A 27,605-nucleotide genomic window follows, 5' to 3' on the forward strand; every position below is an offset into this window, starting at 1 on the left:
TGCACTTTCGGTCCGATCCGCGGCCGCCCGCTCCGTTTCCGGAGCGCCCTTCCACCGTCCCCTGACCCGCTTCCGAGTGCCAGTGCAGCTCGAGGTACAGTCTCCCCCGGGGCGCACCCCTAGGCTGGGCAGTGCGGTCTGTAGTGCCTCTTCTCCCAGGGGTTGCTGAGCCCCGCGGGAGACCTTCGGGTGCGACCTGCCGCTCGCTCCGCTAGAGCTGCCTTTGAACTCCGAAGGCCCGGCCCCCCAACTAAGAACCCGCGGCCGTCTGGTCTTCCGCCTCCAGGGGGCGTTCGTGCGCTCAGCGCCCTCGTTTCATGGTTGAGGACCCAAGGGTTCTGACTCCGCCCCTGCGCTGCAGTGGGCCTCGTTTACCCCCACGGCTTAGTGGGGACCTGGGAACGTTCTAACATCGCCCGCTTTCCCTCCCTCTTAAGCCCGCCGACCATGCCCGCGGGCGTGTCCTGGACGTCCTACCTGAAAATGTTCGCCGCCAGCCTCCTGGCCATGTGCGCCGGCGCGGAGGTGGTGCACCGGTACTACCGGCCGGACCTGGTGAGTGCAGGAGGGGCCCTGCGCCTCGCTCCTGGACCACTTCATTTTCACAGCAGCAAAAGTGATCTTGAAATTAGGAGCACGTCTGCCCGGGACCTAAAACCTTGTGGTGGCATCTCATTGCCGTTAGAGCAATACATGGCCTGCTCTTACACAGTCTTGAAGTTTTACACGGTCTGGCACCTGTCTGCCACTGGCCTTATCTTCTACTGTTTTTTCTTTGTTCCCTCTGTTGCAGCCCCACCGACTTCCTTGCTGTTTCTCAAACTCGTCAAGCCTGTCCCAACCTCAAGGTCATGCTGCTTCTCTTCTTGGAATGCTTTTCTTCCAGATATTGGCTTGGTTTACTTCTTGAAAACTTCAAGTCTGTGCTCAAATATCTCCTCTAGCAATGAGGGTTCTTTGTACAGCCCCCAAAGGATTCCTCCTCTGCCATTCTGTCTCAGTCCTTCGTTTCTGATAGAGCACTTGTCACGATTTGCAATTATTTTATTCCTTTGTCTTTTTACTTGTTCTTTGTTTCCTCCACTAGAATGTAATCTCCAGGAAGGGACTGTGCCTGTCTGGTTCGCTCTTGTATCTCAGTCACCTAGCAAAGGCCGTAGAATGTATTGATAGTAGATGCTTATAAATATTTGTTGAATGAGGAAGGGGTGAATATAGACATTCAAAGGAGGGAGGAATTTTAATTAATTTTAATAAGCATTCCCGGAAGTAGAACTGAGAATTAGAGGTACTTTTGAGGAGTTATGGTCTTGGGGAGGTGGAGGCAAGGTAGTACAGTGCAAATAATTCCAAGAATGTGCTCCGTGTTATGCTCTGGGCGTGAATAGAGTGTTTGGAGCACAGCGCAGGGAGCAGTCATTTCTGCCTGGACTCTGGACAGGTAACACAGAGAACCAACCGTTCGTTGGTTTCTAATTTCAGTGAATTAGCACTACAGTTTTGGAGGTGTTTATTCTGGTTTTCGGAAGAGGAAACTGAGGTTCAGCAGAGTGAAGGTGATTTCCCAAAGTCGCATAGCTTAATGACGATTTGAAGCCCAAGCTTTCTGTTCAGTGTTTCTCTTTTTTGAACCTGTTAATGAAATAATACAACACCCTTGGAGTTTTCCAATTGAATTCAAGCATGTAGAGTAAAAAGTGAAAATCCCCCCGCTGATAACCCCCTTTATCCAATCTGCTCCCCAAGGTAACTACCATTTGTTGGTTGGTATATCCTTCCAGACTTTTTACTGTTGTTGAATACACACACACACATACATAGAGTTTATGGGGTGTTTTTCCCCATGTAAATAGAAATTCATATACACGTTTCTCTGCGGCTTGCTTGTTTTGGTTAATGTCTGTATGAATAGATTTGCTTATAGCCTTTTTCTTTCTGGCCACTGAATAGTATTTCATACTATAGATATTCTGTATATTATTTACTCAATTCCCTATTTACGTTTAGCTGGTATCTAGTTTTTGTACAAACAATGCTGCAGTAGTTCTTTCTTACCACTTTAGACTGCTTCTCTTGAATTCTACGGAGGCATCAAGGATACTTAGTGGGGACAGAAAGGGGTTAGAACCTTCCACAGAAATGCAGTTTGGTCTCTAGCTTGTGCAGGAATAGACATCAGACAGGCTTTACAAAGGGAGGAATGCCTGTGATTTGACCCTGGGAAATTTGCCCTTTCGTTCACCCATATCATAAGCCAGAACGTGCAAGGGTTGTTACCAGCAGCTACCTGGACCTTGGGATGTGGCAGCGTGAAACCAGAGTCTCTAGAAGGGGCATACTGAAGTGTCTCAGGCCACCTCATCCTGATTGGGTGGTGACATTGGCAGTGGGGCACCTCTGTAGGGACTTGTAGGCCAGGGCTGGCTGTGTGTAGGAGGCTGTTGGCTTTACTAACATTTAAGGAATTTATGTTCTTTACCTATGTCTTTTGGTATTGTTCCAGCAATTACAGTCACTATTGTAACTACCACCAGCCTTTGCAGGAGTCTTTCAGTCTCTGCAGCTAGAGGTCTGGGTGGATTCTAGAGCAGAGGAGACCGGAAGGGCTGCCTAGGGCTTGTGCTCAGTGCTGTCTTAAGGGAGAAGCTTTAAGGGCACCTTTTCCTCGTCGTCCAGCCCAGCTCATCAAAATAGAAGAGGAGGCAAAGACTCGGGGCGGATGCTCCATCCTGGAATAGAGAGTGCTTTCTGCTCGAGCTTCCCTTTTGCATTTCCTTTTACTCTTGCATTACTTGTACTTGTTCTGTTTTTCTTAATTTATAATCTGTTTACTATTGGAGGCATAGCAGGTCAAAAGACACAATCTCTGGACTCATTTTACAGCATTCATTTTTGGTTGTCTCCAGACACACCCATACACACACAAACTGCTATTTAGAACCTCTGCTGACATTGCTAACTTTTGATGCCAAAATCACTTTACTCTTAAAAATTGGATGTAAATAAGAAGTGCTACCTTTTTTTTAATCAAAGTTGAATTGTCATTTTAGCCAAAAAGTGGAAACAATCCAAATAAATATCCATCAGCTGGTGAGTGGATAAATCGATGGTATTTATATCCTTTTATTTTTATGTTTTTTTATTTTTTGGCCGCACCGCGTGGCATGCGGGATCTTAGTTCCCGCGGGTCAAACCCGTGCCCCCTGCAGTGTAAGTGTGGAGTCTTAACCCCTGGACCTCCAGGGAATTCCCCAGTATATCCTTGTAGTGGAATATTATTTGCTCCTAAAAGGGCATGAAGTATTGATATATGTGACAACACCGATGAACCTTGGAAACATGCTAAGTGAAAGAAACTAGTCTCAAAAGACCACATGTTGTCTGATACCACTTATATGAAATGTCCAGAAGAGGCAAGTCTGTAGAGATGGGGCAGGGGCTTGCTGGTGGTGGTGGTGGTGTGTGGAAATGGGAGCCACTGCTAATGGGTTTGGGTTGCATCTTGGGGTGATGAAAATGTTCTAAAATTTATTATAGTGATGGATGTGCAACTTTGTGAATATACCAAAAGCCATTGAATATTTATTTATTTATTTATTTATTTATTTATTAAAATTTTATTTATTTTTATTTATTTATGGCTGTGTTGGGTCTTCGTTTCTGTGCGAGGGCTTTCTCTAGTTGCGACAAGCGGGGGCCACTCTTCATCGCGGTGCGCGGGCCTCTCACTATCGCGGCCTCTCTTGTTGCGGAGCACAGGCTCCAGACGCGCAGGCTCAGTAGTTGTGGCTCACGGGCCCAGTTGCTCTGCGGCATATGGGATCTTCCCAGACCAGGGCTTGAACCCGTGTCCCCTGCATTGGCAGGCAGATTCTCAACCACTGCACCACCAGGGAAGCCCAACCATTGAATATTTAAATAGGTGAATAGTATGGTGTGTGAATTATATTTCACTAAAGCTGTTACAAGTTAAATAAAGCAAAATCACCTTTTTTAAAAAAAAAAATTTATTTATTTATTTGGCTGCGGAGGGTCTTAGTTGTGGCACGCGGGATCAGTTGCGGCATGTGAACTCTTAGTTGCGGCATGCGGGAGCCAGTTCCCTGACCAGGGATCGAACCTGGGCCCCCTACATTGGGAGCGTGGAGTCTTAACCACTGGACCAGCAGGGAAGTCCCCAAAATCACCTTTCTTGAAGGCAGTTTTGTATTTTTTTATCTACTGCTTTATGCTTTGTGCATAATAGGCACTTACTGTTTTTGAATAAATGAATTAATTCCTAATATCTGTTTTCTGTGCCAGGCACATGGTAGAGAGGTCAGTAAGTAGTGCAGGAATGAATTTCCCAGTGTGGAAAGCCTTGTTCAAATTCGTAATCTGTCAATCGATAACTGATGCAAACTTTCCCTCTGTGAGTCCTTTAGTACTTAAGACGTAGCCCAGATGATAGAGTCATGTAAATAGAGGGCTAGAAAGTGACATAGATCAACTGCAGGTTCTCATAATAAAGATTTATCATTGAGTAGCTGGGGGCTTTTTGTTCTTTTTTACTTTTTACTTTCTTTGATGTTTTTCAGGTTACATTTAATTACAGTCTTAGAAAGCATTGGTATCTATATATTTTGTTTGTTTTTATTTTTGTTTTTTATAGACAATACCTGAAATTCCACCAAAGCCTGGAGAACTCAAAACAGAGCTTTTGGGACTGAAAGAGAGACAACATGAACCTCAAAATTCATCTCTGCCAAGAACTCTGTGAATAATATTATGAGAATTAAATATGTATTTTTAGAATTTACTGAGTCTAACTACTTGCGTTTAAGCACTAATACAATGCTAACTGCAAGAGGAAGTGCTCAGCAGATGTTAACTGATGCATTGAGATTTAGTTATGGTTTGACTAGTGTTTCTTGAAAACTGCCAAAGCTTATATCATCAGCTCCTCTAATGTGGTTTGATAGATACCTAGTCTTAAATATCATGTGAGAGAACATATTTGCAGTGTCTCCTACCCTTATAATTCTGGTTTATTTCTCTGAATTAGCTTGACTATAATGGCAAATGGGAATTATAAATTAACTATAATAAAAGTGACATTGACCATGAATGCTTAGGGTGAGAAGTTAATATTTCTCTAAATATTGGAAAGTACTATTTGTACTAAACTGAATTCAGTTGAAATATTTAAAGTTTGAAATTCTTTTAGAGTTGTATACATAACAAAATTATAAACAATTGTGACTTGGACGGTCACAAGTTCTCTACCCCCAAATTTGAGAAACCACTTGGCATTTAACTTCTCTTATAAAATACTAAAATAACTGATAAACATAAATGAGTATTGTTATGGGTTGAATTGTATCCCGCCAAAAGATGTTGAAGTCCTAACTCCCAGTACCTGTGAGTGTGTATTTGGAAATAGGGTCTTTGCAATTGTAATGAAGTAAAGATGAGGTCATTAGGGTGGGCCCTAATCCAATGTGAATGGTGTCTTTTTATAAGAAGAGGAAAACGCCATGTAAAGACAGACACACAGGGAGAATGCCAGGTGATAACAGAGGCAAAGACTGGAGTGATGCAGCCACAAGCCAGGGGACACCACCAGAAGCTAGGAAGAGACAGGGCAGGATTCTAGCCAGAGTCTGTGAGCATGGCTCTGCTGACACCTGGGTTTCAGACTTTTGGCCCCTAGAACTGTGAGAGAATAAATTTCTGTTGTTTTAAGCCATCCACTTAGTGTTTCTTTGTTATGGCAGCCCTGGGAAACTAATACCAACGTGTTAGCCCTTTTCTGAGTCTATGAAAGCAGTTCGAAAGTAATTTATAGAGCAGTCAGCTCTGTGTTCAGGGCTATTTTTCCAAAAGAAGTTTTTAAAAATTCTGAATTTCTAATGACAATGTCTAAGCTTATTCTTAGCCAGTTACCAGATTGCTACATGATAGAGATCTTTGGGGTCAATATTGAAATCTTAAATTCCTAAGTGCAAACAAAATGCTTTTGTTTCTCTCCATAGTCAATGCCCTTTTAGTTGAACAGTATAAAGCAACTAAATGAAATGGTTTATTTCCAGACTCATATACCAGATTTTTCTTTTCCGCTCTGTGTCATTTGGTACTTTATCATATGTTCCCAGCACAAAGAGAATCTTCAATTCTGTCAGTGACAGATGAGCAGTACCCTACCCTAGCAAAACAAGGGCCGGGATTCTGAGGCAGAAGATGGGCTTTTTTTTTTTTTTTTTAAATAAATTTATTTATTCATTCATTCATTTATTTATCTATTCATTTATGGCTGCGTTGGGTCTTCTTTGCTGCACACGGGCTTTCTCTAGTTGCGGCGAGTGGGGGCTGCTCTTCGTTACGGTGCGCGGGCTTCTCATTGCAGTGGCTTCTCTTTGTTGCAGAGCACGGGCTCTAGGCACTCGGGCTTCAGTAGTTGTGGCTCACGGGCTCCAGAGCACAGGCTCAGTAGTTGTGGTGCACGGGCTTAGTTGCTCCACGGCATGGGAGATCTTCCTGTACCAGGGATTGAACCCATGTCCCCTGCATTGGCAGGCGGACTCCCAACCACTGTGCCACCAGGGAAGTCCCCAGAAGATGGACTTTTTAGTTGAGACTGATTGCTGTTTGCTGATACTTTATTTACTGTGCCCTTGTGCACGAGACTTCCCTTCTCTGTATCAAATTTCACAGCATCATTAACTGAATACATTTTTCTTGAAAAAAAATTGTATACTTTACAAATGGTGAAGCTTGCCACAGCTGCCATTGCAAGGGCTTTATATCAAACTGGAAGAAGTCTATTTTTTTTTTAGTTAAAGGGATGTAAAACTGTTTTCCTAAATATTAATTCGGTCATTCTAGTCGAGGTGCCTAACTTCCGCAAGAAGTTGGAATTCCCAAAGGCTTCAGGGAAGGATACTTGATTTAGTATAAATCAACAACAAAGAGTCATGATTTGAACCCAAATCTCCTACAAGACAATGGCTTCATGAAGGTGAAAAATTAATTTTATAGCTATTAAAATTCAAATGTACCAAAAATAAAAATGCCATCATTTCAGTAAGTGCTGATTCTAAGTAACTTTAACCAAGGTATATATTATATATATTTCTTCCTTTTTTAAGCTGACCCCGTTGTGAAAAATGGACATTATGGTGGGTGTAGAAATGTGGCCTCCGGATTCCCAGGAAAAGGCTTGTCACCCCAGTGCTGAATGCTTGTCAGCGAGCTCCCTTCACTTGCCAGCTCCTGCGGGGACGGCCTCAGCTAGCACCACCTGGCTCAAAGCTGCACAGCACAGAGGGGCCGGCGACTGTGAGGGACCCCGGTTGAGCTCACTTCCCCGCACGGTTGACTGACGCTGGTTTTGGACTTGCGTTGCTGCTCAGCTTCTCCTTCTGTTCAGTCTCCTTTCCTCTCCTTCCACAGGTGCTCATCCAAGGGCGCTCCTTCGTAAATATTCTGCACACTGAACTCCATCTCGGTGCTTCCTGGAGAACCAAATCTGTGACAAAAACCAAGTATTAAAAGTAGAACTAGATTAGTCCTTAATAAAGCTGTGAGGGAACAGTTCAAGACAGCTCAGTTGTAACCCGTCAGATGATTTAGACCAGTTAAACAGTTGTAGTGCAAGGTGTATATGGCATAGCTGCATAGCTGCCTGTTTCTACCAAAACCTCAGGGAGAATGATGCTTTTTATGCTTCCTGATGGAACAATGGAAATTTAGAATTTGTAATTGGAAGATTCTGAGGAGCAGAAGTTTCAGATGTCACAGATTTAATGTGACCTAATGGCTTTAATTTTTATGTCCTAACAACCTTCACTAAAAGTAGTAATTTATAGTGGCCAAAAAATTGGAAACAAATACTACAACTAATAGCTAATATAACATTGTATCAGGAAAGAAAGCTATACCTTAACTGATAGCCTGTTTCTCTACGACTGAGCTCCCATTTTCTTAAAAGGGAAAAGAAGCAGGGCAGATTTTTAAAAAGATGATTGTAGGGTATCTAGTAATTTCAAAGTGATTATTGCAAACTAAAAAAAGAGCTTGATGGGGAGGGGTAGGAAGCATATAATGATTAGAATTACGAGAAGCCTAGAAAGTGTCCTAGATTATCAGGAAAATTGTGAAGTGCTTAACAACTTTATTGTACATAAAATTAGGTTCCACAGAATTTTCCCACACACCATGATCTCTGAATATGCAAATGAGTAACATTTTCTCTCCCTAGCCAGTTAAAAAAAAATACTATTTCAGATGGCTGTATTTAGAGAAACCGTTTCTCCCATAACACATTTTAAAACAAATTAAACAGCTCGATGAGGATCTTCACTCAATATCTGTAGTTATACTTGTGGTAGGATTATAGGTGATTTTAAAAAGATAGCCTTTTTATTTTGGAATAAATTTAGATTTACAGGAAAACTGCCAAGATAGCACAGTTCCTGTATCCCACTGTCTGTTTCCATGAATGCCCTCATCTTACATGACCATGGTACACATCACACATGCCAGAGCTAAGGCACAAATGACCTATGTCCCAGACTCTGGATTTCACCAGCTTTCACCCAGGTTACTACATTGCATTTAGTTGCCATGTCTCCTTAGTTTCCTCCAGTCTGTGACTATTTGTTTTTTGGGTTTTTTTTAACATCTTTATTGGAGTATAATTGCTTTACAATGGTGTTGTTAGTTTCTGCTTTATAACAAAGTGAATCTGCTATACACACACATATCCCCATATCTCCTCCCTCTTGTGTCCCTCCCTCCCACCCTCCCTTTCTTTGGTTTTGACCTTAAAAAATTTTGAAGAGTACTGTTCACATATTCTAGGTTAGGTTAAGGTTAGGAAGTTTTGGAAAGAATACCAGAGGTGAGGTACCCTCCTCATCACATCAGGGGGTACGTGACATCCCTGGTGATATGAACCTTGATCACTTGGTTATTAAGGTAGCACTTGCCAAGCTTCTCTATATAAAGTTACTGTTTTCTCCTTTCCATACTCCAGAAGACAGTCATTAAATCCAGCCCACATTGAAAAAGAAAAGGAGGATTAAGCTCCACTTCCTAGAAAGGGGAGCTTCTACATGTATTATTTGGAATTCTTCTGTAAGGAAGAGTATGTCTTCTATGGGTGATTTTTAAAGATTTTTTTTTTTTAAAGATAATTTTAAAAAACTACTTTTCTTTAGTAAATATGAATTATTTTTGAAAGGAAAAAAACCCAAGACACATGATGTAAAAAATGTTTTTCTTTTATCTTATATCTATATGAGATGATAGATGTTCACTACTTATTGTGGTGATCACTTCCGATGTACATAAGTCATTGTGCTGCACACCTTAAACTCATACAGTGCTGTAGGTCAATTATATCACAATAAAACTGGAAGGAAAAAAAAAATCAATGAATTATGAAAAGACAGGCAAGACACTGAATGTTTGGGATCTTTTTTATTTTTATACACATGACAAGATTTTACACCAATAGTCAGTTAAATAGTACAAATTTACATTCATGAGGAATGTTAAAAAAAAATTCAACTAAAAAACCCACTTCTTCCTGTGACCCAAAATCCCAACATTTTACAGTGCAGGGGAGAAGAGGGCTGGGGGGGAGCATCCAAAACAAGTCTCTCCCAAAAGAAATGACTTAAATTTCACATTCCCTCTCCACACAGGATCCAAATGGTGACAGTGTAATTTACAGTTCATCTTTTTCAGCTGTAGATTTCTGTGAAAACAGAAAAATCAGAAGACGTTAAAAACCAGCACAACAAACCTTAGCTCACAGAAGGTTCATGTATGGAAAAAACAATTGAAATGGACCCAGCCTATCCATTAACTTGAGCTGTAGGCTAGAACCTCACCTTGCTAATCTGCAAAATAACTTAGAACCCAACAACAAGATCAACAGTCCCTGAACACAAATAATCAAAAATTTAAAACAGCCTAATGTTACTATAGTTAAGGCAGAAGCAAGTGGCAAAGAACACAGAAGCACCGTGGGCTAAGGGACAATCTGCTTAATAACATCTCAAGAATGGATGGCTAACCTAAGGGAATAAAGGAAGTGGGAAGATCAAAGTACAAACTTTAAATAAAGAAAAAAGGGATTTGCTCCAGCTTTTGGATTTGATAATTAGATGACTATTTATTTCTTGACTTCTGTAACAGTCCTAACTTTGCAAGAACTAAAATTGCAAGTCCCATTCTTGGTTTGTTCTACCTTTGCTGTTTCTTGTTCTTCCTCATCCGTTCCTGCATCCATTTCTTCGTCGTCGTCTTGCTCTGTGTCTTCTGCGGTATCCTCTGTTGTTTCTTCAGGTTCTTCTTCTGGTTCTTCTTCCACCTAAGGGGAACATTTACGAGCCCATTAATGTATTGAACACCTTGGATCTATTTTCACTTTGCTCATTTAAATGTATAAGATCATAATTAACCTCACTCTGGTTTATCCAGAACTGTAGAGTCAATCCTCTAATTAGAGTTAACAGTCAAGCTAACAAAGGGAGACGGACAAAAAAAGGATGTAAAAGGGGGAGTTTCTCATTAATTTCTAGCATTGTCCGTGACACTGGGGATTCAAACATTCAATAAATTACTTCAAACCTTCGCATCAGGGTCAATGTTTAAGCTCAGGCGAAGCATTCTTTCTATTCTATCTCCATATGCTTTAGTGTCTGGTAAAAGATATCCTGACCGCAGTGTTGCTGTTTCAAACAAAACCACAGCAAGATCTGAAACTGTTTTGTCATCTTCATCTTCCTGAAATGGAAGAAGTCACACTTGATTAATATTAAAGGGTCCAAAGTAGTCAAATTAAAAGACAAAGGAGTATGGCTATGATATTGCTCACCTTAACTCGCCGAAGCATGTCTCTGATCAGTGGGTGTCTGGGGTTAATTTCAAATGTTTTCTTCTGGCTGGCATAATAACTGTTACAGAGTAAAAAAACAAACATACCGAATTTTAGGGTCCATGCATTTCCCATACTCTATTACTAACTTACATAATTACAGAGAACAACTTTTTGAAAAATCGACATGCTTATATATTGTTACATCATGCTTTAAATGTGTGTGGTTAGATGAAAGAGTACAATAATGAACTCTTATTTACTAATGAATCCCAAGTGCCTTTGCTGAGTGGATGAACTGATTTAATGTCCTGTTCATCCCCTCTTAATGTACTCACTATCTTAATTGCATCTGTGTCTCCCCAGAGTTCTGGAACAGAACAGCCTCTGGGTGCTGCTCAAGTAACACCTTCTCCACGATGCCTCAACCTATATGGTTCTAAGAAAAACTGCTTCTTTTCTCTGAAGTCAGCTGCAATGCCTTCTGCGTATACCTTCATCGTCGTTAGCATCCTACCATCCCGTGACTGTTCTCCCTCCTACAGCTGCATGCCGAGGACAGGGAGAAGGCCCTCTCCCTACATCCTGGTATAACCTATCATACACGCAGGACTTAGAGGATTATGATTTGTCATCCTGACTAGTCTGAATGTCACAATTTATAAATATTACACATTGGTGAGTCATGCTAATTATGAATTATAGATATATTTTTAAATGGAGTTTGGGGACTGTGACAATGGAAACTACACTTAGGAGAAGAATCCTTAAGCTAGGCCTGGGGAAAAAAAGTATGATGATTAGGTAACTAATAAGAAGATATTCCAGGTAGAAGAGAATAAAAGCAAGGAAGAAGTCATTTTCAAAGCTATTGTTGTGACATTAAAATAAAAACTTGGAATACATATTTCTTGAAAATAAAGGGTAGCAAAGACCCAGTGTACCTCCAGTACTTGGCCCTTGAGTTCAAATACTCGTTAACTTGTGCACCCTCTACCCTTTATTTTGTGGAGCATACTTGTTGGGGGTGAAAGGGGTGATTAAAAGGATTTAACTCCTTTAAGAAATATAAGTGTCATTAACTTCATCTGTAACTATTATCTAAAAATGTAAAAGAAGTCCAGATACCAGGCCAAGCATATAATCTAATGCCGAAAGACATTATGTGTAACAGATTAAGAAAATTTCCATCTGTAGATAAAATACTATAAAATAAATCACAACTTCAAGACCTTTTCTTTAGCAATCTAATGTAGCAATCTAATCCCTTTGTAAACTTATCTAATATACAATAGACAGTGGTGGACACTTAAAACACCTCAGTTCTTTGTAGAGAAGCTGCCATTATCTTCTAAAGGACGGCTGGACAAGAGCTAACGCCTCGGCAGGACTTCCCTGAGGATGCTTACTTTGTAGAGATGTCCTTGCCGGTCTGGTACGCTTGGGCTTTCATGATTCTCTCCATGTTGCCAGACCATCCGTACTGGCTGGCCACAAGAGCACACGGGGACTCTGTCAGGCGCTGAGAGACCACAGCCTTTTCAATCTTAGGATAAGGAAACCAAAAGTTAGAGATATATAAATATCAACAGTTAAGGTCGTGAAGTAATTGCATTTCAACTCCTTAAGGGCTCATCGCTTAAGATCATAAATGGAGGCAGATCAGAAAAGTACCTCTCATTCAGATTTTTAGGAAACTGTCATTTAATAATGTGAAATTTTCAGTCATAAATAAATACTTAAACATCAACTTTCAAAAACGTTTAAAACTTAAGTTTAACCGGTAAAAATTTAAGCTATTACAAAAACAGTATTAAATTATGGAAAACTTTCAATTACAAAGGGAAAAAAAATACCCACCCACAGGATAACACTTATCCTTTCAATTCTTTGTAGTTCATAAATTTTAAGCTCAACCTCCCAATAATTTAACTACAATATTAAACGTTGTTCTGTACAACTTTTAATGGTTACAAAAGTACCAGTTGCAAAGTTTAATTTGCTGACATAACACATTTTTTAAAATGTAGATGCTAGAATTTTCACAATTTCTGATTTCTAGAATACCTTGTCCTTGAGGGCTTTATCTTTCATCCAGTTGAGCAGAGGCTCAAATTCTTTCTCAATTGCCTCACGACTCTCCTTACTTTTCTCACTCTCATCAAACTTCACTCCTTCCTTGGCAACATTCTGGAACCTCTTCCCATCGAACTCAGGAAGAGCCTGAATGCAGTATTCGTCCACAGGTTCTGTGAGATAAATCACTTCATATCCCTTTTTCAGAAGTCGCTCAACAAATGGAGAAGATTCAGCCTACAAAATTAAGAAAGTAACAAAAATTTCCAAGTCTGGCCTTGGTATATTTGTTCATCCTAGTAGCTACATTTATGTAGTACCAGCAACCCCATTTTACAGGTGGAGAATTAAGAGGTGCAGAGAATATAAATGACTTTCTTCCTATCAGTGACTGAGAGGCCTCATAACTACTTCAGTTTATAATTAAGTTTTCCTTTTTTTTTTGCCCTCAAGAGTTGGCTATAAATCCCCAGCTACATGCCAGGACCAGTTCAAGTTCACCTCACCTCTTTTCTGCTGGACCCAGCCATGAAGTAGATTTTGTCTTGCTTCTCCTTCATTCTTTCCACGTACTGGTCTAGACTAGTAATGTCACTTGGATGATGAGAAGACTGGAATCTAAGCAGTTTAGCAAGACGTGTTCGATTTGAGTGGTCTTCTATCACACCAAGCTTGATGTTGGTACCAAATTCTTTCCAAAAAGTATCATTGTATTTCTCATCAGCAATCTTCTTGATCATGTCCAGGGTTTTACGGACAAGTTTCTTTCTAATCACCTAAACAAAATTAAAGAATAACTTTACAGAAGCTCATCGCAAACTTTTGAGAACCTACAACACGTAAGGTAGCAGGGGAGTACTGGTGAAAGATACAGATGCTGGTATTTATCAAGGGGCAGGGAACGGTGAGTACTCCTATGTCAGATGGAGCAGAAACTAAGTTGTCACTGGAAACAGTCACAAGATTGTTTTAATGTTTATATTCTAACTTTAAGACCAGGTAGTGGGCATATATGGGTATTCACTGCTCTTTCAACTTTTCTGTATGTTTGAAAATTTTTTATTATAAAACGTTGGGGGGAAAACAATCAGATTCTCAGGATTTGATCATTCCAGAGTAAAATTAAGTTTTTTATCTGAAGAGCCAAGGACTAGTCTCAAAACCTGGGAACTCCACTAACGGAGTCTTGTTCTCTGAAGCCCAACCAAAGAGCAAGGCAGCCGGTCTCTTCCCAGAGACACTCACCTTAAGCAGTTTATGTTGCTGAAGAGTCTCACGGGAAACATTCAAGGGGAGATCATCTGAGTCCACCTTCAGGTGGCAAAAGAAAGTTCAGTTAGCAATAAAAACACTGGAAAAAAATAAAACCAACCAACCCAAAGAAAACGCCACCTCCAGACCCCCCACTCTAATCCCCTCTTCCCCCATTAATCTCCAGATACTTACAACACCCTTGACAAAATTCAGGTATTTGGGCATCATATCATGGAAGTCGTCTGTGATGAATACTCGGCGCACATACAGCTAAGCAGAAATCAAAAAAAAGGTCACTTTCTGGAAATCATACTTTCAAATTTTAAACTCAGTTTATACCATTTAAAAACCCACCTTAATGTAATCGCTCTTCTTAGATCCATATTCATCAAACAGACCCCGTGGTGCAGATGTGGGTACAAATAAAATTGACTTGAAGGTAACTTCCCCTTCAGCAGTAAAGTGGATATATGCCATGGGGTCATCGCTTTCCTAGAAAGTTGGTATCTTAGTCATTCAAAAGGCACAGGAAAAAGGCAGCGCAAACGCTAAGCAATTTATTATGTCGTACACATTCAGTTTAACATTTAACTAACAAAAAAGTACCCTTACCAAAAAAGTGGAGGTGGGGGACAAGGAGGGAAGAAGAAACAATTAAGATTGCACTTCTAAGTGGCTGGACATGGTTGTTCTGATGATGACTGTCAATAATATTACTCTATCGCCTAAACCTGGGGAAGGATGGATGAGTCTAGGTTCCACACATGTAAGAGAACAGGACAGGAAAACCACCGCCCTGCCTAAATGACAATATACAACATTTCATGAGTGTACTGTTCAACCAAAAAAGTACTCAGGAACAGGATTCTTCCAGGAAATTTGGAACAGCAGTGGATAAAAAGAGGTATGTAAATAGCTATAAAGCATAAGGACAGAAATTTCCTGCATTATACACTACCGTACCCACATATGGCTACTGAGCACTTGAAATGTAGCTAGTCCACACTGACATGTGCTGGTTAAAACACACACCAGACTTTGACAACATGGTACAAACACACACCTCACAAAAAAACCAAACAAAAAAAAACCAAAAAAGGAAACAACTCAATTTTCTATACTGATCACCTGTTGAAATAACACTGTTGGGTATGTTGGGTTAAATAAAATATATTATTAAAAGTTAACTTCACCTGTTTCAACTTTTTAAAAAATGTAGCCTCTAAAAGACTTAAAATCACACATTGCTCACGTATTTCTTATATAGCTGCTTGAGACGAAAGTACCTTTACATATGCACTAGGACTTTCGAGTTCACGGGAATGAAAGTAGAGGCAGAACCAAGGGAAAGTTTTTGGAAGTAAAGCTGAAATGATGGTTGGATGTTAAGGTAAGGAAAACAAAGGTTAAGTAATGAATCAGCAGATGGAATAGAGCAAAGAACAAATACAATCACAGAACGTTAAGTTTCCTGTAGCCGTGCTAAGTCCATTAAACTTTTCTCTTTTGTGCAAGATGTTTGAGGAAACGTTAACTTGAAACAATTTTAGTCAATGCCAGTTTTGGATTCTAAGAGTTACAAGAAATGATCAGTAAAAGAAAACAAAACATTGGCAAGGAAATAGATTTAGTAATTATTCCTAGGCATATTATGACCTCAAAAGAAATGTTTGATGTTGTAAACAAGCTCTTCAATATTATGTTAGAAGTCATTCAATAACATGGTTTTAGGTCTTACAGGTTCTGTAGTAGAAATCAAGCATGTACCTAGTAGGCAGTTCTAAATCTTTTTTTGTAGCATAGACCACTTGGCAATTTGGTGAAGCCTACAGATTCCTTCTCAGAGTAAAATTTTTTTAATGCATAATATAAAATACACAGGATTAAAAAGGAAACCAGTTGTGTTGAAATAGTTATAAAACTATTTTTAAACATATTTTTGATTTAGTAATGTTTCATTATCACATTATTCTAAAATAACATTTACCTTTGAAAATGATTTGTAGAAAGCTTTGTATTCATCATCCTCCACTTCTTTCGATGGTCTCTGCCATATCGGTTTGATATCATTCATAAGTTCCCAATCCCAGACAGTTTTTTCAACCTGAAGTTACAGTATTTGATTAGTCTCTCCTAGCAGATATACCAGTGGTATCAATAGTTATACTATAGTAACCACAGCTTTAGAACATTTCAAAAAAGTATTAATATAGGAAGCACCAAAGGGTACCTATATTGTAGTATGATTCTTGCCAACTGGATCAAAAAAAATTTCAGAAAGTACTTCTGTCAACACTCTTGTTATTTAATACAACAAAGACAAATGGTTATTCATTATAATTGATAACAATCCAAATAAGGTTTTTCCAGTTATTTTTAACTAGCTAAAATGTTATTTCTTGAAAATACCTGTTTTGAGTTTAGAAAGATATACATCTTATGTATTTCTATTTCATGACTTATAGAAATCCAACATCTTACAATAAATATTTCTCAAAATCCACCACCATTACTTCCACCTACTCTACTACCTAAGCAGACCAGAGAACTAATTTTATAGTTGATATCTACATGACAAAAGAAGATGCAAAATAGCTTTTTAAGATTTTAAAATTCAAAACATATCATAAGCCATCAGTCCTGGGCAATATATGGAAGTCAGAGAACTCTTCATAAAAATGATCTGCATTTGCTACTTAAAATTTTCTAGAGAGACAGAGAGAGAGAGAGTGATAGAGTGTGTGTGCGCACACACACACGCACACGCGCACACACAGAGTTTGGTTTTAAAAGCTGGGCCTACAGACTCACTCCTTGAAAAAAGAAGACCATTAAGAACTGAAGCTTACCTCAAATCGGTCTGTGCATATTTGGGTTTCGTGTTTTTTCTTTTTCCTGCATCTGTGTTTTTTCTAACACAAGCTAAACAATATTTTTTACCTTAGTTCTCCCCTCTCCCTGGTTTTATCAAGATATAATTGATACACATCACTGTATGAGTTTCAGGCATACAGCATAAAGGTTGAATTACACATATTGTGAAATGATCACCACAATAAGTTAACATCCATCATCTCATATAGATGAGAATAAAAGAATAAACAACAATTTAAAAAAATGGACCAAAGAAAGAAAAGTTTCTCCTTAAAATGAGAACTCTCAGGATTTACTCTCTTACCTTTCCTATACACCATAGAGCAGCGCTAGCTCTACTTGTCATGCTGTACGTGACATCCCTAGTACTTATTTACCTTATAACTGGAAGTTTGTACCTTTTGCACCTTCTTCCAACACCCCCCCACCCCCGGCAACAACAAATCTGAACTCTTTTTCTATGAGTTTGGTACTTTATAACCTAAACAATATTTTAAGTAGGAAGATGAACCAGACTTACTTTTTTAGTTTTTGGTTTCTTTTCTTCTTCTTCTTCTTCTACTGCAGCTTCATCATCAGATTCTTCTTTTTCTTCTTTTGCTGCTTCTTCTTCTTCCATGGGTTCCTCAACAGTTTCAGTCTGTTGAAGTAGAAAGTAGAATTTCGGTTGAACTCATTTGTTTAATAATTCTGATTTCATCTATAGGATATGAAACAAAATTACAGCTGAAAAAATCGATCTTCAGTAAGAAAACACTGAGAGTATCCCGTATTGAAAGAACCATATTTAACGTTCATTCTTTCAGTGTTAAATATTCAAATATGTGCCAAGGTAATACACATAAATTGTATTCCTACAGATTTACCTTGCTGCTCCATACATAAATAGGAAAGTTTATGAACTGTGAATATTTTTTCACGAGACTTTTAATTGTATCCAATTCAAGGTAATCAGATGCTTCTTCTTTTAAAACAAGGCTGCAAAGAAAATAAGACGTTTAGAGAGAGACATGATGGTTTCAAAGATCTGATTATAAATTTGTCTAAATACTCATATGACTATAATAGCCAGCAATTCTGTGTATAACCAACCACGTCCCCGTTATCCATGTTAAGAACTCTCATCACCGATAAAGGTTTGTGAGCTAAATACACCAAATATGGGTATGGTAAAGGAAGAACTTTCTTGCACTCCCTCAGGTGGAAAATATTCTTAGTTCCAAGTAAAAAAATGAAAATGTTCTCAACCTTCTCAATGTGCTGGATGTTTTTCATTTGAAGAACAGACATCTTAAGTTAGCTGAAGGTGGGAAATCACTGCAATATTCTGGAGAAAAGCAGAATCATAGGCACTCTGATAGCTACTCTAGAAATCAAGTGATTATTGTAGTTAACCCCTAATAAAAACATGTTCCTTAAAAAAAGCTAGAGAATTAATCTGAACTATTGTTTACATTTGCACTAGACAAGAAAACAGTAACCACCTGTCACAGGTGTCTATTTACATAAAAGTTAAAATCAGTTCTTTAGTTATATTGCCACATTCCAATAGTCACATGTAGCTAGTGGCTACCACATTGGACAGAGCAGTGATAGAACATTTCTACCACAGAAAGTTCTACTGGACAGCACTGGCTTAGATAATTACAATACCAAAAATTGTAGCACTGCCTCCTCTTCTTCCTTACCACCCCTTCTGCAAACACTGGCTCCATTCACCAAAAATAATAATCACAACGTACTCTCAAACACAGCGGGTAGTCGTGATGTTTGCACTCCCAATAAATATGGGCAATGTTGTATCCATGGTTCTCTCCCTGCCTCAAAAAGCTTATAGTTTAGTAGCACCTGCCAACAAGTAGACAGCACATGATGACACAGCCTAGTGGAGGGGACTAAATCTCTGGTCTTGGAGCATACACATTAGTGATCCGGGGTTAGTGGAAAGTTGCATCAGTTTTGGATGCAAATTGAAGCTGATGGTTAGACATCTTAGTTTAGAGGTATTTAAGAGGCAATTAGACATATGAGCCCAGGGCCCCGTAGAGAGATCTAGACCAGGGGTTGGCAAACTCTGGCTGGCACCCATAAGAAATTTTATCGGGACACAACCTCATCCTATATTGTCTATGGCTGCTTTCAAACTAGAATAGGAGAGTTGTGACATGTGACAGATCCTATAGTCCACGAGCTTAAAATATTTACTAGCTGATCCTTTAAGAAAAAGTTTGCTGACTCCTGATCTGGACTAAGAATTTAGATTAGAGAACCCTGAGGAGGAGCTGGAACCTGGATCCAAGACAGTGGTTCAGACTGCATGAGGGACACGGGATAACGTGAAAGGGTTGAAACTGAACTTTTGAAGAAAGAGAATATCAACATTTAGGCAAAGGAAAGTTTAAAAAGATGAAGCTAAGTACTGAATGGATTGTTTTAAGGTATGAGCAGTAGAATGCAAATTCTGTAGAAAACACAAGAGAAAAACTACAAAAAAAAAGAACCTATTGCTGGGAGCCATACCAACTAAAGTAACCCTGAATCCACTAGATTTAGCAACAAGGATTACTGGTGACTTATTTCAATGGAAAGATGATGGATAAAGTCAAAACACAGTGGGCTGAGCTGTGAACAGAAGGTGAAGTAGCAACAAAGGCAAGTATACTTTTTTGAGAAGCTCAACAGTAGATGGGGGAGAAAAAGAGAGTGCATGCCTGACAGTAGCATGGGGCATGGCACCACCTGCCTGCCTCTGCTCCTTCTCCCAGAGACTTCAGTACATTTACACTTTGATGGGAAAGAGGAAGGTGTTCAGGAAAGGCTGACTTTAAAAGACATGGTAGGAATCAGTTTATGCTTAGTCTCTGAGGAGGTGGCGTGAGAGACAACAGATGAGAAGCAGAGACTAGCTTTGGGGAGAAATGTAGAATACTCCCTCATGGTAGTAGGAGGGACAGAAGCAATTTTCACAGCATTTACAGGATGCTAATTTCATGATCTCATTTAATCCTCACTAAATCTCTCATAAGGGTACAGTGGTGGCTAATTTAGGGGTACAGACAGGAGTAGGGAGGAAATTGAATTGTCTGATGGTTTCTACTTTATTAGTCAAACATAAGATGAAGTCATATGTATGCAGGGCAAGATCCTAACCTTGTCACTTCCTTGCCTTTGCTCTCCTTTTCCCTTTGGCCATTCTAGACTTTCAGTTTCTCAAATGGGCCTCTTGCCTCTGGAACTTCCAACATGCTGTGCTTGCTGCCTAGAATATCTGAACCTAATTTATTACCATTTCAGAAAGACCTTCTGATAAGGGAGGTATCCCTTAACTTCCTTTCTGGTATTTGCCACTCTGAAATTATCTCATGTTTTTTCTTCCTTAGTCGAATGAGCCACGTGAAAGCAGGGACAGCAACTGTCTTATTCTCCACTGCAGCCCTAAACCCTAGCAGGTAACAGGCACTCAAATGAATATCTGTTGAGTGAATGATTGGGAAGGAGGGCTTAAAGAAAAGAGGTAATTTTGCCAAGGAAAGGAGAACCTGTTGTAAAATTTCATTTACTGACCAACCATCCATGCTACCGTATGAAACCATCCTGATGACCCTTATTCATTCATACCAATACCTGCCAGTCATGCGTTAGGCTCTGGGAATGGAGTATCAACAAAATGTTTGCTCACATGGAGCTTCCATCTAGATGTCTCACCTGTCTCTTAGCAACCTGAGACATTAGCACCTCTTGGGACATCATTTTCTATCTCTTTCTAGTTAAAAGATGTGATTTACCTGTATTCTCCTACCACCTAACAGAGAGGGCCCTGGGGTATAACTATTAGGGATGCCTCCTAAAGAGATCAGGAGATGTGAAAGGCAGGAGAAGGTAAATTTAGAACAGTAAATTAGTAAAAATACTAAAATGCAGTTGTCTAGTTTCATGAAAGGAAAATCTCTGACGATGAAGATAGGAAATGTCTTCTGGGATGAAGAAAATTGGTCGAAATGATAGATGTATGATTGTTTCCTACTTGAATATTTAAAAATCCTTAATGTTGAGAAAATTTTAAACTGAATTAAGAAAAAAATCAAGGCTGGAGGCACATTTTCACTTGGCAGAGCTGGGCAAGTCAACTGACCTCTAAATTGGAATTGCTTTATCTCTAAGATGGAGAAAAAAACCAAAAGGCAGAAAGCTGCCCTGTCGCCTGTCTGCTTCACACTTCACAGTGCTGCAAGCACCAGGAGATATTGGGCATAAGATCTGTCTCATCGACACCAACAATAGGTACTGGCTTAAAATGAATTCCATATCAAATTCAATAACTAGTAACTATCCTCGAATGAGACATTTCCTTCCAAAGAACCTTCATAACTCTCTTCAAGTCCTTTATCTGCTCCTGTGCTCTCCAACCCGCCCCCAACCCTGGCTACTGTCTTGGAATGTTTTCAACCATTACCCAGGTTACCCCAAGAGTCTCTTCTCATCCAGTCCTGCCATCCTCCACACCACCTTCAGAAAACTTTAAAAAAGTTCATCAGAAATTCCATCAGTAACTGCCACCACCTGAAAGGAATTCCTTGAATCTTGTAAACACGCTGTGCCACCGCCATTATCCATGATGCTCCACAGACTGACACCACTTTTCTAAGTCCTGCTTACCTGGAAAACCTGGACAAGCCACTTGTCTGTGAGGCCTCCGATCTGCCTTCTCCCTGAAGAGCTAACCCTTCCTCCTTCAAGCCCTCCATAGACAGCAGCCACCATAACTCTGAGTCTGGCCCTTAGCAAGGCCTCAAAATACTTCAAGTGGTGAAAACTGCTCAAGTTCCTCATTTTTATAGGCAAAGAAATTAAGGCCCAGAATAAGCCGTTTGCTCAGAGCCAGAACTGGAGAATCAAGATCCTCGTTACGACTATTAATTCTCATTAGGAATTAGTAATACTCACGTAATTGTCGTTCCCCGTCCTAGAGTGTTTCCTCTGGGGTCAGCAATTACAGAAAACTCATTGGAGTCGGACTCCCAGATGTGCTGGGTGTCGTTGTTGTGTTTCGACGTGACAATAACTTTATCTGCTACAAGGAAGGCAGAATAGAAACCGACACCAAACTGGCCAATCAGTTCTGAAGTTGACTGGCCATCTTCTTGTGCCTCAGTCATTCTGTTTAAAAACTCGCTCGTCCCAGATTTGGCTATGGTACCAAGGTTTTTAACCAACTCTTCCCGGGTCATTCCTACACCAGTGTCTGTGACATGGAGCAGGTTCTTCTCCTTGTCACACTAAAACCAAGACAAGAACAATACAGTTATACTTGCTCAATACTCATGATATAAAAAGGAAATACTGAGCTATATATTGAGAAACTACCAGCTTTGGACCACATCAATTCCAATACAGAAAACAAAACTGAGATATTTTCCTCCATATAGTATTTTATGGCCTTTTCAAAAAGCGTACATCTTAAGCACAAGCATCCTTATAGAGAGTAATTTTAAGTTCAGTGTATTTGATAAAGTATCCATATAAAGAGGGCAAAGACTGGTCTAAATGTCAAAGGGCATAGATAGACCTAAACGAAGCAAGCTATTTATGAAAAAAAAAAATTCAAGAAAGATAAAATTTTATGTTCCACCTATTTCTTTGATAGAAAATAAAAGGATTCAAAACTTGAATGACTTCTGTCTTTGGAATCTGTGGTGACCAATGTTCTTCACTAAACATTCCCAGCTCTCCGCCTTCCAGAAATACAGTAGGAATATACTTCCTCCACTTATGGTTGGATAAGGCCATGCGACTAGCTCTGGCCAATGAGTTGCAAGTGGGAGTCAGGAGCGTGGCTTTCAGGCTGGAGCCTTTAATTGATGCGAGACCCTCCAAGCTTTCTCTGCACCGTGGCAACCAGCTACACTTCAGATGGCGGCTGCTCAATCAGCCTGTGTCATAGAGATGATGCAAAGCAAAGGCCACAGGCAGCCCGTGATTGATGATTTAAGACAGGGGTTGGCAAACTTTTTCTGGAAAAGGGCCAGAGAGTATTTTAGGCTTTGTGGGCCATACGGTCTCTGTCAAAAGCAGTCACAGATAATACACAAACGGGCATGGCTGTGTTCCAAAAACGTTATTTATAAAAACAGGACTTCCCTGGTGGCGCAGTGGTTAAGAATCCACCTGCCAATGCAGGGGACACGGGTTCGAGCCCTGGTCCGGGAAGATCCCACATGCCGCGGAGCAACTAGGCCCGTGCGCCACAACTACTGAGCCTGCGCTCTAGAGCCCATGAGCCACAGCTACTGAGCCCTCGCTCCACAACTACTGAAGCCCGCACACCTAGAGCCCGTGCTCCGCAACAAGAGAAACCACCGCAAGAAGAAGCCCGTGCACCGCAACGAACAGTAGCCCCCTGCTCGCTGCAACTAGAGAAAGCACGCACGCAGCAACAAAGACCCAATGCAGCCAAAGAAAAAAATAAAATAAAATGTTAAAAAAATAAAAATAAAAACAGGCAGCAGGTCAGATTTGACCCACAGGCCATATTTGGCTGACCCCTGATTTAAGTCCCTGACACTTGGGAATTAATTGTTATTGCTCCTAACCTAGCCTATCTTGACTGATATGGATTCTCTATCTCTAAGAATTCTTTCTAGTTAAAAAGAAAATTGTTCTAAGCTTACCTTAATTTTAACCGTTAATTCCTCATTTCCAGCAAGAGCATTTTCATCAGTCAGTGATATTAGCCTTATCTTATCTAAAGCATCAGAAGCATTCGAAATCAGTTCTCTCAGGAAAATCTAAATAGAAGCCAGATTTAATACACTTAGATTAGCCTCAAGGTACATGAGACATTAAATTTAATGTCAAACTCATTTTATTTCTACTCTGTACTCTGAAAAAGCACTCTTTAAGGACTAGACTTCTATGGTACAGAGGTGGCTTTTACTCTCCTGGTAAAAGGAGGTACAGCTCTTTACACAAAGGCCTGTGGCAGCTATAAGGAACACCTGAACCAGTGAGAGTAGTTAATACTCTATTTTATTTTCCTTCTTAATGACCTTTATGTATGCAATACTCGAGGCTTAGTTTGTTATAACTGAACTTAAGACTCACAACTATTTAGCAGGCCATGAACACAATTGGAGGGGAAAGGGAAAAAAAAAGAAGGGAAAATGTTCAGCAACCCTCCCCCAAACACACACAAATAGGTATCTAGTAGTGATTCTTGTACATACTGGGTTTTTAAACTTTGCCAACTACTTGCTTGGAATTGCTGTGTCAGCACATTCACTATGAAAGTTAACAAGTTAGCTACCATACAGAAACAAAACAACATTATCATAACCACATGTTGCTTACCTCTTTATTTTTATACAATGAATTGATGATAAGTTTCATCATTCTGTTAACTTCGGCTTGGAAGGCAAACTTTTCTGATTTCTCTCTAAGTTCTCTTATTTGGGATGCATTTAATCCATCCAACTGAATAGCTTCTTCCTCTCTAAGGAAATAAATTTGATCAACTAATAATGCATTACTTAATTCCCTCCAAAAATATAGGATCTGTGATGAGAGCACAGTGATCTCTTAAGGTTGTCTTAACGGTTAAAAGGCTACAATGCAAACCTTTATATTACTAGTCTACCATCTCATTATTATTTTATCACAGTAGTACATTACCTTTAACAGCAAGTTGGAAATACTCTGTGTTTAACATTGTCAGAAAAATAAACCCAAATTCCCTCTCCTAAAAAGCAAAGTCACATTCATTTATGTTCCCTCACAGGGAACCCTCTGCCTGGGAAACTTTGGCTTCTAAGGGTCTACAAAAGTTTAAGTCCTAAGAAGCCGAATCAAAACATTGCTCAACTGACAGAATTCCTTTTTAAAATTACTACGTGTACACACTGAGTATAAAACCAAAGGAAAAGCCTTTTCTAAGGTCTTAGGAAGGCTATAGTGCTAGCATTCTGAAACAGAGTTATCAAAATAGTTTTCAACGGAATTCATCTCATTTTGACCAGTCATTCTTAGTGGCAAAGTTAGAAGATACTATGTATGCACACACTTGCTACCCCTAACGTTTTCTCTATTTAAATTCAGAGTATTAAACTTCATCTGGATCTTTTGAGAAGAGATACAAAAAAGCTACTGTATTCCAAGTTCCCAAGGGGTTATCTGTGTAGTTTCAGAAGAACACAAACCTCTGTACTACTTCATCATCTGTCCTTGAGCCTTCTCTACTTTTACCCAGATCTTCTTCCACTGTCCCATCCACATCCACTTCATCGTCAGCCTGGACAGACCCTGAAGGCAGATTTAACACCACAGAACTCTTAAACATCGTTGCTTCATGTACTTCTCAGAAGAAACAAGATCAAACAGGGCCAGCGTAGTAGTTGCAAAATCCACTTGGCAAATACGGGAGGGGGTGATGGAAGAATGGATCCACTGGTTTAAATATCCAATGTAAACCCACGTAAGCGTATTTCTTATGTAAGTTCAGATACTGAGGTTTCCCAGGAGATTTTGAAATACGGAGGCAGCCATCACTTCTAAAGGGTGGCCCTGGGATCCTTTATAAATACTGTTTAGCAGATTCGATTCCAGGCCCCTTCTACATTCACACGTGTTGCGCGCAGGCCGAGACAAGGCCTCCAAACTGACCATGCCAAAACTTAGGCCTTCAATATCACAAGTCAAAACACGAAAAGGATTTGTGCAACCTCTAGCGAGGGGAACTGAAGGGCCCAGGGCCTGAGAAAGCGAAGAGACGTTAAGAGATTTTAAGATGTTAAGGAGCTCGAGCAAAAGTGAGTCAAACACGCTGACACTGCCGGTTCGCTGCCCCCGGGCCTCACGCTCCACAGCCCAGCGGCTAAGAAAGGAAACTCGCGTTGGCGAGGCGTCGAAGCCTGGGGGCGGGAGGTCCTCAAACTCTGACGGCCAAAGGTTGCGGCATCTAACAAAAGTACTCCAGAAAGGGCACACACAATGCTCCCGGGGGGGGGGGGCGGGGAGGGGGGCACGACCCCGAGAGAGGCCCCACCGCGAGGAGGCTGAGCCCTCTAGGAGCGGATACTAGGAGATGTGTAAGGGACTGAAACGACTCCGTTCTCCTTTTGTCTTTCCAGAGGAAAGAGAAAGTAAACGAAATCCCCTGAGCCTCTTTCGAGGAAAAGCAATGGACACCCCATAGACCAAGCACAGGCCCGGTAATCCCCCGCCCGGGCTCAACGCCCCCAGAACCTTCAAGAAGAGGCCGCGCTTGAGGAGGGGGGGGCGTCCAGGGGTGCCCGCTCCTCCAGGATCACTCACCGAAGGTCAGCAGGACGCAGCAGAGGCCCAGCACCCACAGGGCCCTCATGGCGCACGGCCGGTGAGTCTCAAGTCCCCTTTGATCGCAGGAGCCGCCTCCGCCCCGCGCCACGCCAGGCTCCGTTCCTCACACCTCAAGCCTTGCAATCCGCCCACTAACCCCAAGCCGCTCGGGCCGCTTTTCACCCCCACTTCTCGCGGGAGGGGGACGGGAAACACGAATCCACCAATCGTGCCGTACCACGCACCACCTGTACCCAATGGGGACTCGTGGGGGGGACCGCAGTTCACCAATCGGAGCTGTCCAGGTGCGGTGTCCAATGCCCGAAGCGTGGCTCCTTCCGATTGGTCAATCCTGGCTCCTTTTCTCCAATCAACTGGTTCCGCGGGCCCCTCTCACGCGGGACCGCCCCTTTGCCTGGGTTGCTCTGGTCTCTAAGGGAAACCATCCAATGAACGTCAGCACAGAACACATCCCTCCTTGCGGAGAGGTCACGCGGAACCACTTCCGGATCCTAGAGCACGCTTACTCCGTGACCAGGGGAAGCGGTAGCCATGGTAACGCGTTCTTCACCTTTCCCCTGTCCATGCGTGGGGTCACGTTGGGAATGATTCCAATGCGACTTTTCGCAGTCAGCTTTCTATCTGGCAGTGCTTCTCGGAAAAGAGACAAACGTGAGAAGTTGAAAATCCCCCGGCGCACTTTTCGATGGGGTTGGTGAGGAACTACAGTTCCCGGCATGCAACGTACTAGGGGGAAACACTGTAGTGCATGCTGGGAATCGTAGTCTTTGATCAGCTGCGTAGTTTGGCCCTTTTTTCTGCCTTTTTCCCAGCGCGTCTTTGCGGGAAGTCTGCGCTGCGTGTTTTAGAATTTACATCTCGTTCCCATTGCCGTAGAAATTTGTACGTATTCCAGACTCTCTAGTGTACACAGCCTTCAGAACCTAGAAGCCGCCAGGCCTTGGCCGAGGCCGCCCAGCGTTTTGGAGGTCGGCCTGAGTCCGGCCCAGCCTCCGGTTCGTGAACGCGCCTTTCCGAATCTGGCTTCTCGTGCGTCACGTGGGCAGCCGGAGCCTCTGGTACGTCTGCACCTTTCACAGCCGGAATCCCAGGCCTTCTGATTCGATTTACAGAAGAGGGTAGCGGGGCTTTTTCCCCCCCCTTCCCTTGAGGGAAATCGCGAGCAACTTTGATGCCTTGACTCCCTCCGGAGAGTTCAAAGGCG

At 41.1% G+C, this 27,605-nt stretch overlaps 2 protein-coding genes across 3 annotated transcripts; one reads left to right on the forward strand and one right to left on the reverse strand.

The window, feature by feature from the left end:
- On the forward strand, positions 1-11,882 carry LOC133101185 (ubiquinol-cytochrome c reductase complex assembly factor 6). 2 transcript variants are annotated; one of them, XM_061205860.1, is made up of 4 exons: positions 1-94; positions 438-555; positions 4,652-4,755; positions 11,234-11,882. In XM_061205860.1, exons 2-4 carry the CDS (start codon positions 448-450, stop codon positions 11,271-11,273), a joined length of 252 nt encoding a protein of 83 aa, XP_061061843.1. In that variant the 5' UTR covers positions 1-94; positions 438-447; the 3' UTR covers positions 11,274-11,882. The 2 variants fall into 2 exon arrangements, with proteins under 2 accessions (XP_061061843.1, XP_061061844.1); XM_061205861.1 differs by lacking the exons at positions 1-94; positions 11,234-11,882 and having other exon boundaries at positions 149-555; positions 4,652-4,794.
- HSP90B1 (heat shock protein 90 beta family member 1) lies at positions 9,448-26,555 on the reverse strand. The gene is made up of 18 exons (XM_061205859.1): positions 26,378-26,555; positions 25,264-25,366; positions 24,419-24,560; positions 23,740-23,856; positions 22,016-22,347; positions 17,938-18,049; positions 17,592-17,711; positions 16,185-16,301; positions 14,552-14,689; positions 14,390-14,467; positions 14,189-14,254; positions 13,450-13,719; positions 12,935-13,180; positions 12,277-12,413; positions 10,868-10,946; positions 10,621-10,776; positions 10,238-10,360; positions 9,448-9,742 (listed from the first exon to the last, which is right to left on the reverse strand). Exons 1-18 carry the CDS (start codon positions 26,424-26,426, stop codon positions 9,713-9,715), a joined length of 2,415 nt encoding a protein of 804 aa, XP_061061842.1. The 5' UTR covers positions 26,427-26,555; the 3' UTR covers positions 9,448-9,712.
- Positions 26,556-27,605: the final 1,050 nt, after the last annotated feature.

The sequence above is a fragment of the Eubalaena glacialis genome, chromosome 11, assembly GCF_028564815.1.
Source record: "Eubalaena glacialis isolate mEubGla1 chromosome 11, mEubGla1.1.hap2.+ XY, whole genome shotgun sequence".
Lineage (NCBI taxonomy): Eukaryota > Metazoa > Chordata > Mammalia > Artiodactyla > Balaenidae > Eubalaena > Eubalaena glacialis.

What these genes read in the sequence shown, in the direction of transcription:
- LOC133101185 (XM_061205860.1), top strand. Translation starts at nt 448, where the DNA reads ATGCCCGCGGGCGTGTCCTGGACGTCCTACCTGAAAATGTTCGCCGCC. An exon ending in GGTACTACCGGCCGGACCTG is followed by an intron (nt 556 to 4,651) that starts GTGAGTGCAGGA and finishes TGTTTTTTATAG; the next exon opens with ACAATACCTGAAATTCCACC. An exon ending in TCATCTCTGCCAAGAACTCT is followed by an intron (nt 4,756 to 11,233) that starts GTGAATAATATT and finishes GTGTCTCCCCAG; the next exon opens with AGTTCTGGAACAGAACAGCC.
- HSP90B1 (XM_061205859.1), bottom strand. Translation starts at nt 26,426, where the DNA reads ATGAGGGCCCTGTGGGTGCTGGGCCTCTGCTGCGTCCTGCTGACCTTC. An exon ending in TTTATGTATGGAGCAGCAAG is followed by an intron (nt 17,712 to 17,937) that starts GTAAATCTGTAG and finishes CTACTTCAACAG; the next exon opens with ACTGAAACTGTTGAGGAACC. An exon ending in AAGAACAAGAAACAGCAAAG is followed by an intron (nt 9,743 to 10,237) that starts GTAGAACAAACC and finishes CTGTTTTCACAG; the next exon opens with AAATCTACAGCTGAAAAAGA.